The 14,428-nt window shown below is 32.7% G+C and overlaps 1 protein-coding gene across 3 annotated transcripts; it reads right to left on the bottom strand.

Moving 5' to 3' along the window:
• Positions 1–80: 80 nt before the first annotated feature.
• Positions 81–3,567, bottom strand: LOC9323448 (type IV inositol polyphosphate 5-phosphatase 3). Of its 3 annotated transcripts, none has more exons than XM_021034267.1 (9): positions 3,419–3,567; positions 3,190–3,328; positions 2,969–3,118; positions 2,726–2,798; positions 2,467–2,571; positions 1,480–2,344; positions 1,218–1,402; positions 1,010–1,118; positions 81–654 (listed from the first exon to the last, which is right to left on the bottom strand). In XM_021034267.1, exons 1-9 carry the CDS (start codon positions 3,473–3,475, stop codon positions 310–312), a joined length of 2,028 nt encoding a protein of 675 aa, XP_020889926.1. In that variant the 5' UTR covers positions 3,476–3,567; the 3' UTR covers positions 81–309. The 3 variants fall into 3 exon arrangements, with proteins under 3 accessions (XP_020889926.1, XP_020889925.1, XP_020889927.1); XM_021034266.1 differs by having other exon boundaries at positions 2,726–2,795; positions 3,419–3,465; XM_021034268.1 differs by lacking the exons at positions 3,190–3,328; positions 3,419–3,567 and having other exon boundaries at positions 2,949–3,034.
• Between the last annotated feature and the right edge of the window lie 10,861 nt (positions 3,568–14,428).

A 14,428-nucleotide genomic window follows, 5' to 3' on the forward strand; every position in this document is an offset into this window, starting at 1 on the left:
AACAAATAATGGAAAAAGGCCTTTTTCCTCTTCGTTTTGTTTTGTTTTTTTTAATAACTAACTACTAATAACAATAATCATGGATGTAAAATGTTCTTGATTTCATTATATATCAACTAAATTTACAACAGTAAACCAACACACAAAAGAAGAAGAATAAAAACTATAAGAATGTGAACTCTCAGTGTGATGCATCAGTATAACGACATGAGATTCAAAAACCTATCCGTAAAAAGAGAATGTCTCTTTCGCCAATACTTCATATGCAAAGATCAAACAAACAAGCACCAAATCTCAATTCCTCTTCTTTTAAACGAGAACAGCTACAAGTCCCTCGTCTTCAATCTCTGCATCCGTGAATGTCAACGCTCGCTGAAGCTTCCTAGCAGAAAACACTTCGACTTCAGCCATGTATATCGCTGTTACCGGACGATGATCTGAGAATTTCTGTTCGGTTCGCCTGTAATGAACCAACCTCATTCCTTTCCCGTAGGATAGTACTCTGTCACACCAAGCTGGTGTTCTCTTCGGCGCCTTTCCATCGTTTGCGGTGAACTCATCGGAATTCGCTTGGTACTTATAAGTTGGTGGAAAATGTAGAGTTCCTTCTGACCATCCGTCAAATGCTCGACCTTTTCTGTATTCCTTTACCAGCTGCAATATATAATCATAACAAAATGTGTCACGACATAAGTTGAGGATTTTTGCTTCCATGTTTTTTATTCCTTTTTGCCATGGACCAAAATATATGATAGTTTCTTGTAACTCCTAATTAACTAATGAAATATTTACATTTTTGGCAATAAAAATATAAGTTGAGAAAACTTTATAGCTATGATCAGGATTTATTGCGCTGCGGAGCTTAATCTTTCGGTTACGACAGGTCCGATTTGAGACTCTGTGTGTGTGTGTGTGTTTATTTTTTTTGCTTTAGACGTTTTCTAAAGATTATATTCAAAATCCTAACAGTTACCAAAGTGATCCAAATTATATTTGCTTTAGACGTTACCTGGTCATATTCAAGTAACTTGGACCATTCTCTCTTGGAAATGAGGTCTCTGGTTTTCTCATACGATGAATTAAGCCGATAGTTGAGATCTCCTAACCAGATTATTCTTCTGAAAAGTGGTGAAAACACACAATTAATGTTAAGACAAATCGAAATCGAAACGGTTTTTCGAGTTTAAAATTTAGAGGAAGAGAGAAAAAAGACAGACTCGTGATCATAGATAAGCTTGGGAAGTCCAAGAGATGAGACAGAGTGAAAGACTGTTCTTTTATGTATCTCGTGTACATCAGCATTCCTCTTGATCTGATCAACCTCTCTTTCTCCTGCCGTCAAATGTGTGTTTATGAAACAAAAGAACGTCTGGTTTATCGACATGCTCACAGACACAGCTCCCTGCAGACCACAAATCACTTCACAATCCTGAACATGCTGTAACATAAATTTGATGGAAACATGTAATCTTTATATACCTTGTTACCAATATATCCCATGACGCCAACTCCAACAGTAGAGACTCGTACGTTTTGAATATGTTTTCGCAGGCTTCGTTTAACCCAAATGGTCAAAAGAATCCCAACCATTTGTTTACTCACTAGCCTCACATAAGCTGGTCTCCGTTTCCTCTCCATTAGCAACTTCAGGTCCATTTCCGCTAGAGCCAATACCTCCGGCGGAATCCCGTTGTTGCTTCCGGCTACAGACTTAAACGAACTAAAAGCCTTGAAAGACTTTGCTGTTTTTAAAGACTTTACTGTCTTTATCGACGGCTGTCTATCAAGAACACAAGGTCCTAACATGTTCAATGGTGGCTCAGGCCAGCTCAAACCGATCCGTTCTTTCCCGCTTAACATCCGGTTTATCGTTTTCATACCGGTTTGACTAGAATCCTCTTCGATATTCCCCTCAAAACTATCAGCACGTAAACAAAGTTGTCTGTCTAGCTTCTTAGGAATCGAAAACTGTCTCTTGATCTCAACAACCGGCAAACCGGTATTCGGGTTAACAAGAGTGTGAACTTCACCGATAACTCCTCCGTCATGTTTAAGCGCCCAAAGCCTATCGGTTTCTTCTTCTTCTTCCTCGTCAATCGGATGAACCTCAACACCAGCATCACTATCACTCTCGAAAGCTACTTCTTCCTCTATAACATCATGTGTTTCTTCAAAAGGTTTAAATCTACCAGGAGATGGTGGATCACTATAACTCTTAACCCCAGAGAGTTTTGGTCTAACTCTGTTCAATGCTTCTCTAATAACTTCTTCCCATTTCGCAACCGGACGATTATCTTCCGCTCCAAGAATGTTTCCAGCATTTAACGGAACAATCTCTTGTAAACTTCATACCCAAACCCAAAAGAAAAAAACATGAATAAAAAAAAATCTCTAACAAGAACATATTTGAACAGAGTTAGTTTTGTCCATGTCGCTGACAGAAAAAGTCAAAATTAAGAAGTTTACCCAAGAACGTAGATATCAGCTGGTTGATTAATTTCAATCCAGTCATCAATGTCAAGATCAGATGGTGGTGAGATTCCTCCAACGTTCCACGTACCAACACAAACTCTGCATTTACATAGTTTCCGACATGTTAGGGTCTCCTTTTACCCAACAAAAAATAAAATAAAATTACATGTTGAAAAAGAACATCCGAATCTACTATATAGATAGTACAATAAAAATAAAATACAATATCTAGAAAGAAAAAATAAAAGTGTACCTTATTTCTTTGTTGTTAATGTACTGTGCTCTTAATGTCTCTGAATTCCTTCTTCGTAACTTCATTGGAGCTTCTGATCCAACCAAACAATAGAAAAATTAAATTCACAAATTCGTATTTTTATTTTTCCAGATTTGTTAAAAAAAAGATTTGAAATTCAACAAAGGGATCTTAAAAATAGATATAAAACCCAAAAGCACCCCACAGTGAATCTCATAACTACCTATGCAATTTCGGCATTACCATTGCTAATAAACTCCGCCGCAGCTGCTTCTGCGTCTACGACGGCTGAAGCAGCTGCGATTGCGTCCTCCGCGTTCTCACAAACTTTTGATTCTCTTCCTCTTGAGCTAGAAGATTCTCTTCTTCTTGAGCTAGAAGATTCTCTACCACCTGTTTGTTATAAACCGGTTAGATAACCGGAACAAAATAAAGAACCGGTGTTTTGAGAGAGAGAAAGAGACCTTCTTCATCGGAACTAGAGTCATCGTTGTCTTCACGAACATCTTCGTTTTCGGATTCATCTTCAGTATCAGCACCATACTCAGGATCTCTACCACTTATGTTCAACCACTTTCTCATCACTAGCTTTGCCCATAATCTCTGTTATAATCCACACACTTTTAATCAGAAACCTAATCCAATTCAGTTTTTTTTTTTTTTTCAAGCAACAAAATCTATAAGGGTTATTACCTGAGATTTCTGACGATGGGTTTTCTTCATTATCCCGGCGGGTTCAACTGGAGACATGAAAATAATCGTTATTTTTTTCACAAAAGAGAGAATTTATTCTAATTTAAATAAAGAGGAAAGTGACGCAGCTTTTTATAAATCTGGATATTTATTTTTTTTGCCAGACCATAAATCCAAAAATTTACATGAGAGAGTTCGGAAACAACGCGTGAGTCAGTCTTCGTCTATCTTTTCATCATTTTATGTAAGAAAAACTTTTTTTAAAAAAGAATTGTTTTTTCTTTTAATAATGGCGTAGCAAAGCAATATTGATTTTTTCCCTCACGTTGTGGTCAATTTTTTATTAAAATAATATAGAGTTTCAAACCAATGTTTAGGCTTGTTTTTGGAAGGTTAAGGATATTTTTTTAAAATATCTACAATGATTAATTATGATTAAAAAATAACTATCGGAATATCCGAATCATGATGGTCTATAAGATAAAGTAAACGTAACAAAACTGATTTATGCTGGTCATGTGATCGACAATAATATATTTTTATCTGATTAGTTTCTAATAAATTAAACCCACTTTCTCTCTCATATTAATTATGGACGGAAATTAAAAAAAAAAATCTAGAAAATTGTTAACCACTGAGAATTGAAAAAATAAGATTTGATATCCAACTAAAATTTTATCTAAATCAATCCTAATAAACTATTCTATATCAAAAATAAAAAGAAAAATAATACCATTTTAATTCAAAATAAAAAACACTATCGTTTAAAAAGTTTTTCAATGGAGGATTTTAAAATTGAATTTAAAATTTCGTAAAAAAATTAAATACAAATATTTATGACTCAGTTTTGTTATAATATTTTCACAAGTTTTGAAATATAAAACAAAATTTTATTTGACAATTTCTAAAAAAATGATATTAGATATTAACAAATATTTATATTTACTATGAAATAAACTCAAATAATGATAAGTAATTATCGTTATGGCCTTCGTTTAGAGAAAGTTTCGGAAATATCTAAACAAAAGGTTGTACATATTAATTTCGAAATATTTTGTATTTTTTTTCTTCTCAACCGGATCTTCCTTAAAACAAATCTATAATACATTGCACACAGTTTTTGAAATAATGTGAACTAATTATATATTTTGCATTCAAAACAAATTATGCAGCAATAGCATATCCCTTTTATAGATGTATCTCAAATTTTAATTTTAGTCCCAAAATCGAATTAATTATGATTAAACAATGAAAAGAAAAATATGCAAAATTTAGCTAGAAACATTAATAAATTTGTTTAAATATATTTATAACTTTAAAAGTATACATATTAATCTCCAAAACTCACAATATATATTGTAATATTGTATGGTATTTAAAAGTAAGAAAACAAGAATTTGGAATATGATTTTAATGGAATAAAATAGAAATAGAAATTACGAGACGAGATGGAAGGGGAACATATATTAAAAATCAAACTAAATACCCAACTGGCATGAGTTCGGGTTATGAGAACTATATAAAATAAATTTGTTTACACACGTAAGTACGTAACCCTGTACATACGTTTTCAGTTACACATACTCTATTTATGACAGATATGGGACCATAATATTTTTATTTTATGTATACGTGACAGATTATGGGACAAAGAATTTATAACAGATACCGAACGAGATATTTTCATGTTCCAAAATAGTTACGTCTAGCTTATATATATGAAATAACCCAAACTAAAACCGAATTCATATCCTATTTAATATATGTAATCAAACTGTTAGAACTATTTTGATTAGTTAAGAAAATAAAAATGTAACACCACTTAACTTTTGAAACTAAATTAGTCCGGATCTTAAAATATAATTATTTATTAACGCAACTGAATTTTGTTCATTACTCTAACTTTATAATATTTATACTATTACGAAGTTCACTAACACAACAAATATTTTATATTTTTAAAATCTCTATAAAAATTTCTATTAAAATTTGTTAGAAATTTTTTAAAATATGAAAACCCGCATGTATGTGCGGGTCATGATCTAGTTATGATTAAAAAATAACTATCGGAATATCCGAATCATGATGGTCTATAAGATAAAGTAAACGTAACAAAACTGATTTATGCTGGTCATGTGATCGACAATAATATATTTTTATCTGCCACTAAACCGAGTTTTACATATATAATCAGATTAATAAAGAAGTGTAAATGATGCATATTGGACTTGGTATAACAACTCTGATGGGATCTTACTTTAACTTATCTGAATCTTTTACATAAACTTGTGGTCTCAGACATTTTGGACTTTAACTTTTGGACCGCAACTCAACAACTGCTTCTGTAAATATTAAACTGGGTTAATGTATTAGAGGTTTGTTTAATAATTATATAAAGGTTTCACATTATTAAACGTGGTAAGCTATAATTCAGGTGTTTAACTAACAAATAAAAAGTTTATAGGACAAGTAAAAGGAAAATCAGAAGTGGTGGCCAGGCAGGTGGTGGCGTGGCTCGTATGCATTGTGAGTATATAATAATAACCTAGCGAGAAAGGTGCACTAACATATATTTTTTTTTTCATTATATAATACAAAGTTGGAATACAAGGGAGAAATACGTTTTTGGAATGCATTTTTAAAATACAAAAGTCGACGGAAAACAAAGAAATCCCCGGAAGCTAAAGTCCGATACACGGGAAACACAAGATAGAATATAAAAATCAAAAAGTCAAGCTCTCGAAATCACCGGGAAAGTCGGAGGAGAACACTAGTCGCGGAACTAAGAGCTCAAAAGTCGCATACTAGAAGACCTACAACCGCAAACGGAGTAGAACCAAGGATAGAGGAAACCGTAAAGAAATAACCCAACTAAAAACGAATATCCCGAACATAATAAGCAACGACCGCGAATCTAAATCCTAACCACCTAGTCTTCTACCGAACAAGCCTAAATCTAGATCTTTGCATCCCCACGAAAAGTTAGCCTTACAAGAACAGACAACGAACAGACCACGAGAGAAAACCTATTTATTAGTCTACGCTAGAGGCGGTGGAAGGAGACAAACTTAAAAAATTCAACGAACAAAGATGGGATAAAACGAAAGCTATCCAAAACCTAGCCAACACGACCAATCCCCGGAGCTTTCATGAGATAACAGAGACCAAAACCATGACCCAAACTATTCCATAGACAGAACAAACAATGCCCACCAACAACATCTAGCAAAGGCCAAACACAAACATACAACTACTAACATCCGAAAAGAGGAGCGATAAGAGCATAAACCCGACAAGGAACAAAAACGAAATGTCTTTGTCACCTCGCAACCACCGGCAGCCAAAACCCGACAGAGCCAAAACCTATCAACCGCTGCAGAAGAGCCACAACCCAAAGACACCACCAAGACCAACTCCTGAAGCAGAGATCTTCAGCCACCATTACTAGATTCGAGAACCATGCCTCTCCTGAATCACCACCTTGATAATCACTATCTCTTCCACAAACCGATTTGTTCTCGAGAAACCCAGATTTGAGAGGAGACAAAATCGAAGCCCATGCCGCGACCAGGAGAGGAAACGCCAAACTAAAGCACTACACAAACCAACCTCAAGACAGAAGCTCCATTGCAATTGAACCACCGCAACCTAGAACCCCATCACACCTTCTCTAGTCTTCAATTAGAGCCGCAAACAAGCAGAGAACGAAAATAAAAAACAAAACTAAAACACAGACGAGGAAGCCGGATCCGGTGCTAGGAGAGCCACCGCGATCCGGCCACAGATCCAGAATTTTTTTTCGGCGGCTCAATGTCTCTGTATATCTAATTGCCTCCTTTTTGATTCGAACATATATATATTATATCATTTTTTTTGTAGAGAGAACGTGAATATTACTAAAACCATTTTGTTTTGTTTTTTTTTCTTAATTTGGATATGTGTAAAAATAATAATTTTAATGAAATAAAACATAATATAAAAGAATATAAACCTAAACCACATATTTATAAAAAATCATGAAAATCTAAAATATAAATATTGAACATAATTAGAGTCATAACACTACGTTGTATAACTCGATGGGCTTATAAAACTATTCTTTATCATGCAATTAAGAAAAAAAACCCTATAAAATTTGCCCCAATAGAAGACACTGTTACAGGTGAACTTGGATAACTTCAGAGGTTGAAAATTGAAGCAAGAAAAAACAAGAGTTTTAAAGTTCGTTAATCTTTTCATAAAACAAGAGTAAAAGTTACCATGCATTAAATCGAGGAAATATTTTATAGTATAAATTAGGAAGTTTGGTGACGAAACTCATTTCTCTAAGTTCGGTTTTACCTTTAATATTTTTATCCGTTGTAGTTACTAGTCTTTTTTTTTTTGTCATCCGAAATTAATTAAAACTCAAAAGAGTCATTTATGTGGAATATTGTTTACAAATGTGATATGAAGCGGTTCTGTACGAATTTTTCGTGCCAGATGATCCGCTTTTACATTAGCATTGCGAGAAATTAAAGATAAAGAGAATGATGAGAATTCTTCCTTGTCGCTCTGAAATTCCTTTAAGTACACTGAAAACGCCGGCCATTCGGTTGGAGAAGACACCATTTTAATCAGATCAGAACAGTACGTAAAGAACTCTATTTCTTGAGTTCATCTTGTGACTTTTTGGACAATTTTATAGTACATTTTTTTTTTTAATCGAGTTATTGACCTTAGTACAATAGATATTTTAATGTACGAAGGGGATATAAATGTCACTGAGTTTTATATTCGGACTACCAAAAATATAAGAAAGGCACGTACATGGCGCCGCCGCAAAATTGGTCGATAAGAGATCCGGTCCGGAAGTCCGGTTAGAGTCCGGTTAATGGATAATGTGTTTGGGTCGGTGTGGTGTGGTGTGGTCTGTGGTGCGAGACCCCACGAAATAGACGGACCACGGAAGAAGCCTACGAAGGAGGTGTGGACTCTGTTGGGTCCACCCACTTTTAGCTAGACTTTGGATCTATGTGTTGTTGTACCCAACTTATTTGTTTCATAGCTTCGAATTCTCACCTAAAATCCAAATCAGTTTAAATCAACGAATTAAATTTTACTTAAATTTTCCTTTGTATTGTTTACTTTACAATTTAATATAAAAAATACAACAAATGTGCATCCAGTAAATTCTTATATACATCACGTCTAAAAGGATTTTATATTTTTATATATTTAAACAAAAGTTAATCCTACATCTATAAACAATCATATACCTTTTTCTATATCAAGTATATTACTCGACAAATAATACAATCATATGCATCCACTTAAAAAAGTATATACATCACTTCAAACAAGATAATATATATTTTTAGCCGCACTTAACTATAATTTATGGTTTTACTTCTCACTAATTTAACATAATTTTAAGAGCAAAATAAATACAACTTTTATTTTAAAATAGAGTTAGTATATAAGTGTAAAATTTAATTAGTTTGTCACAATTATTACAGCATAACTGTAAGAGCATTATTTTTAACTGAGTAGATTAATAATTAATTCGTTAAAATCAGGAAGAAAATAATAGATGTTAAAAAAACATTACACGCCTAAGATTTGGAAAAATAAGGGTGCAAGTCACATGAAGCTCCATACTTCATTCTTCATCTTTGATGATATTTTTGTAATAAAAAGAAAATGGAGTTTATTCTTAAGGTTTTTTTTTTTTTTTTTTTGAGACCCTACTCTATTCTGTTCATTTTCTTATAACCCCAAACAACAAAACATTGCTACGGAAACATCTATTTTTTCGTGTGGAAGTTAGCATGAAGATGGCATAATAAATAAAAAAATATATATCGTCAAGTATGGGATGCTTATGCTAGCCCTTTAGCCAATATATAGATAAACAAGTAGAGAGAATATATATTTAACTAGATGTATTAAAAGGGATTGAAGATCCGAGAAGGCGAGATGGGTTTCTAGGTTGCGGTGGTTCATTTTTTGATGAAGCTTCTGGCTTAAGGTTGGGTTGAGTGGTGCTATGAATTGGCGGTTCCTCTCCTCGTCACGACATGGCCTTCGATTTTAGTCTCTTCTCATATCTGATTTTCTCGAGAACAAAATCTGTTTTGTGGAGGAGCTACCGGTGCTTATCGAGGTGGTGTTTTTGGAGAGGCAAGTTTCTCGTTTCTGGAAGTGGTGGCGGATGGATCTGCTTTAAGAGTTGGTGTGGTGGTCTCTTGCGGATGTTAGGTTGTGGCTTTGTCTGTTGTTGGCCGCCGCCGGTGGTTGCGAGGTGACAGAGACTTTTCGTTTCTGTTCCTTGTCGGGTTGAAACTCATATTGCCTTTCTCTTATCGGATGGTTTTAGCTGTTTGTTTGTGTTAGCTTCTGGTAGTTGTTGGTTTAGTCTTTGGAATTGCTGGGTCATGGTTTTGCTCTTTGTTATATCTAGAAAGCTCCGGGGATTGGTCGTGTTGGCTAGTTGTGGATAGCTTTCGCATTATCTCTTCTTTGTTCTTTGTTCATTGAATCTTTTAAGTGTGTCTCCTTCCACCGCCTCTAGTTTAGATTAATAAGTAGGTTTTCTCTCGTGGTCTGTTCCTTTTCTGTTCTTGTAAGGCTAACCTCTTGTGGGGATGCAAAGTTCTAGATTTAGACTTGTTCGTTAGAAGACTAAGTGGTTAGGTATTAGATTCGCGGCGTTTTCATATGTTTGGGATAATCGTTTTTAGTTGGGATATGTCTTCGCGGTTTCCACTATCCCTGGTCCTTCTCCATTTGCGGTGGTAGGTCCTCTAGCTTGCGACCTTTGAGCTCTTATTTCCGCGGTTTCTATTCTCCTCCGACTTTTTCGATGATTTCGAGAGCTTCACTTCTTGACTTTAGTATATTTTCTTATGTTTCCCGTGTATCGGGCTTTAGCTTCCGGGGATTTCTTTGTTTTCCGCCGGTATTGTATTTCGAAAACGCATCCCAAAAACGTATTCCACCCATGTATTCCACTCTTGTATTATATAATGAAAATCTTTCGGTGAAAAAAAAAAAATGTATTAAAAGGGAAAAGATATCGACGAGGATGGATCAATGACGAAAGAACAAGGAGGAATTAAGAGAGGGAAGAAAACAAACAAACCAAAATAAAAGAGAATAGAGATAAAGAGATCATAAGGAAAAGAAAACATGTTTGGTCCCCTTTGGCATCACATCAATCTTGACTCTTGACCACAATCCATAATATTGTAGGCAAATGCAATGGTCGACACCCAAATTTGTATCCCGTCATATATATTATATATATTTGACAGGATTTTATAAGATAAGATGACATTTCAACTTAATAAAATTAAATAAACCATGGTAAAAGAAAATTCCAACTAACCCGTAGTCCTACCAATTTTAAAAATCAAGTGCTTCTTATTTTCTCAAATCAAACTAATTATATACAAAAACCTAAAAAGCTCATGCTTTTAATTAAATGGATTTTGTTTTCTTCTAAATAGACTGAAAACAACATATAATTATGTAACATTATTCAAAATATATTTTTAAAATACTGAATCGACACTTATTTTTACATAATATTATGATATTATATGTAAATATATTGATATACTATTATATTACATAATATTACACCGTTTAATCTGATTAAAATTTAAGTTAATAAGTTTGTTCTATTACCCATGAAATAACAATATTTTACAACAGTATATGCAAAAAAAAATTTGGCAACCATATATTAATTAAAAAATCACTCTACATTTGGAAAAAACGTGTTTATAACAAATATATTGCAAATTATAATAATGATAATTTTGTCAAATCACGCCAAAAATGAGTTATACTTATTTACAGATTTGGTAGTGACGTTATCTACGTAGGTCATTTTGCAAAGAATCAATTATGGATTTGCCATTTTTTTTATGGCATTTGTGGATTTTGCAATTTTTTGAATAGTTTACGGATTTTGTTTTTTTAGGCTACGGAAATATGATTTAATATGCGTTTTATTCATCATGTTTGAGTTTAGTCGGTTGTGGTTGTTCTTAGGATTTAGTATTTTGTATAAACTACGTATTTTTACCAAAAAAAATCTGAATACGTATATTTTTAAATGTTAGAAAATGACATATCCATAAAATTTTAGTAAAAATAGCAATTTCAAAAAAAATTTATGAAAAATGACAAAATCAACAATAATCCTTTTTGTTTTTGTCCTTTTTAGCCTAGTGGTATATAAATGCCACTTTAAACTCAGCTTTAATTTGAACTCACTCATTTCGAAATTGACATGAAAGATCAAAAATATCTGTCCAATCAACTACTGCCTTCAGGCTTCAGATTGACATCTACATTTTAGCTGAATCTATATTTTTAACTCAATATCTGCTTAAAATTATTTAAACATATATTAATGAATTAATTACGGATTTTGCCATTTTTTATAATGGCATTTATAGATTTTGCCTTTTTTTGAATAGTTTGTGGATTTTGTCTTTTTTTAAGCTCCAAAAATATGATTTAACATGCGTTTCATTCGTTATGTTTGGGTTTAGTCGGTTCTATTTATTTTTAGGGTTTAGTATTTGGTATAATGTACGTAATTTTGCAAAAAAAAATCATAAATACGTACTTTTTTAAGTGTTAAAAAATAGCAAAATCCATAAACTATTCAAAAAAAGCATTTTCATAAGTTTTTTTTAAAAAAGGGCATTTTAGACAATAATCCCTATATTAATTCGCTTAATTAAACACGTAATGCCATGAAATGAATACTGTAAAAGGCTTCAGAATTTTCTTTTTTTTTTAAGAAAAATAAAACAGTATTGAAGAAGGACAAAAACAAAAATCACAAAATAGCAAGCTATATGATACACAAGTTTTATCTACCAAAAGTTGCCAACATCAACATATATTCTTATATTAGAGATTGTGTAGATAACGAAAAAAGTACAATACAAATGACCAAACATGCCTTTATTTTAGGAATATATGGTCCCAAATAACACAGTATAACTCACTGTTCTTCTCTGTTTCATTCCTTGTTTTTAGACTTACGATAATGTTCACACAAATATATTCCATATCATTGTGGACAAAAAAAAAAAAAAAAATCCATCTCTAAGTAATAAATACAAATGTATTTTTGGTTAATGATGTAGAAATAACCATATTGGTAAAAGGTATTAGATACGGAGAAGAAATTGTTCATAAATTAGACCTCAATTATTGAACATTTATTCTCATCAGAATGTTCTAGTTAAATAATAATTATAAGTTTTATTTACAGTCACAGATTAAACCTATCCAAATGAGAACAAAGTTAATTTGAAACTAAAGAAAAATCTAAAATATAATAATGAGATCAGATGAAAGTACCTGCTGTGACTTTGTGAAGAGATGACGAAACGAAGAAGAAGAGAAGAAGACGACGAGAACAGAAAAACGAAAGAGCGATAGCAATTAATGCTTCTTTGGGTGTCTTGTGAATGTGAATGTGAGCTTTTTTTTTGGAAGGTCGAAAAAACAAATCTCTTTCTTCCTCTGGCCCTTTTGCTTCTCCATTTATATTTGTGTTTACATTCACATGTAATATTATCATATACTTAGGCCCGGCTCAAAAATAATTTAGTCCATGTGCCAAAGCAAAAAATAAATCCAAATTTTTGTTCTATACTTAAGAAATTTGAAAATTTTAGACCTTTTTTACAGAATTTTAAGGAAATTAGGACTCTAAAATGTTTTAAAAAATTGATGAAAAATTGTGGGACCCTGTGTTTTGGCACTGTAGGCACTCCCTTAGACCCGGCTCTGCATATACTTATGTGATTACATTTCTTTCAATGTACACGCTCTTGCCACGTGTTCTTCTCGTAAAGTTTTTTCTTATGTTTTTAATATATTCGCAAATATAAAGTTTTTCTCGACATCGAAGTTTACTAGATTTAAGCGATTCCTAGTCTCTCATGCATGTAGTCCTACCGTTTCATACAATATAATAATTTAATGTTATGGCCTAACTATTTGGCTCTAATTATTTCCGGAGGGGGACATGAAACTTTTTTATTGTTGGAGCAGAAGACAAAATTTAAATTATTGAAAACGATATATGAAGGAAATAGTTAGGAATATCATCTTCTATATTTGTATTATTAGAACATTACAGAAAAATATTTTCTCTTTTTCTAGTTTAGGTGAATCTTGGTATAATTTGGACATGAAGTCAAAAGTTGATATCCCATTTAATCTAGAACCAACGAACAAGAAAATTAGGGTTCAACTACTATTACGTTTTGGGGGAACTTTTAAGAAATTATGAGGAATGAAACCAATTAATTGTAAAAAAAAATAATGAGAGGAATAAATTGAATTAATATATAAAAAGCTAAAAAGTAGTTTCTTTTATTTTAATAGAACAGTCTACACTTATGACTTACCACACCATGATGGTAAAAAAATGACCAACTACAGTTGTGACTAATTTGTTTCTAGCCTCAAAAAGCTGGAACATTCCTCAGTGAGTGACAACTGGTAAAACAGAAAATCTAAAGGTAAATAGTGTTTTTTTTTTTCATAGGTAAATAGTGTTCTTATCTCTATAAAATATCACACCATTCACACCTCTAGTTTAACCGGCGAGTAAACCAAAAAACCAACGTAAACCGGTGGCAATGGAACAACTTTTACGTTTAGATCTCCGGTTTTTGTAACCACAGCTTTAAGGTACTACATATCCTTACCACATGTCGTTTTGACGTAGAACCATATATTGATTCGTTGTTAAACTTTGTCGTGTCGTATTTTTATACTGATCTGTGATTAATATAAACTGAAAACCTTAATTGACGTACGCTGTTTGTATAATTTACTTATTTATGTTACCGGATGAAGAGAGAGATCAGGATTAATAAAATGATGAGACTTGTCTTACCTCATCAGACTTCATTTTCTAAGTTATCTGCACAGCGATGATTACGATCTCATTTCATTATTGCACATACCTATGACCGAATGATGAAA

The sequence above is a fragment of the Arabidopsis lyrata genome, assembly GCF_000004255.2.
Source record: "Arabidopsis lyrata subsp. lyrata unplaced genomic scaffold ARALYscaffold_2, whole genome shotgun sequence".
Taxonomy (NCBI): domain Eukaryota; kingdom Viridiplantae; phylum Streptophyta; class Magnoliopsida; order Brassicales; family Brassicaceae; genus Arabidopsis; species Arabidopsis lyrata.

Coding starts and splice junctions, on each gene's coding strand:
- LOC9323448 (XM_021034267.1), bottom strand. CDS start 3,475: ATGTCTCCAGTTGAACCCGCCGGGATAATGAAGAAAACCCATCGTCAG. Junction 1,119..1,217: donor AAGCTTATCTATGATCACGA/GTCTGTCTTTTT, acceptor ACCACTTTTCAG/AAGAATAATCTGGTTAGGAG. Junction 655..1,009: donor AGTTACTTGAATATGACCAG/GTAACGTCTAAA, acceptor TATATATTGCAG/CTGGTAAAGGAATACAGAAA.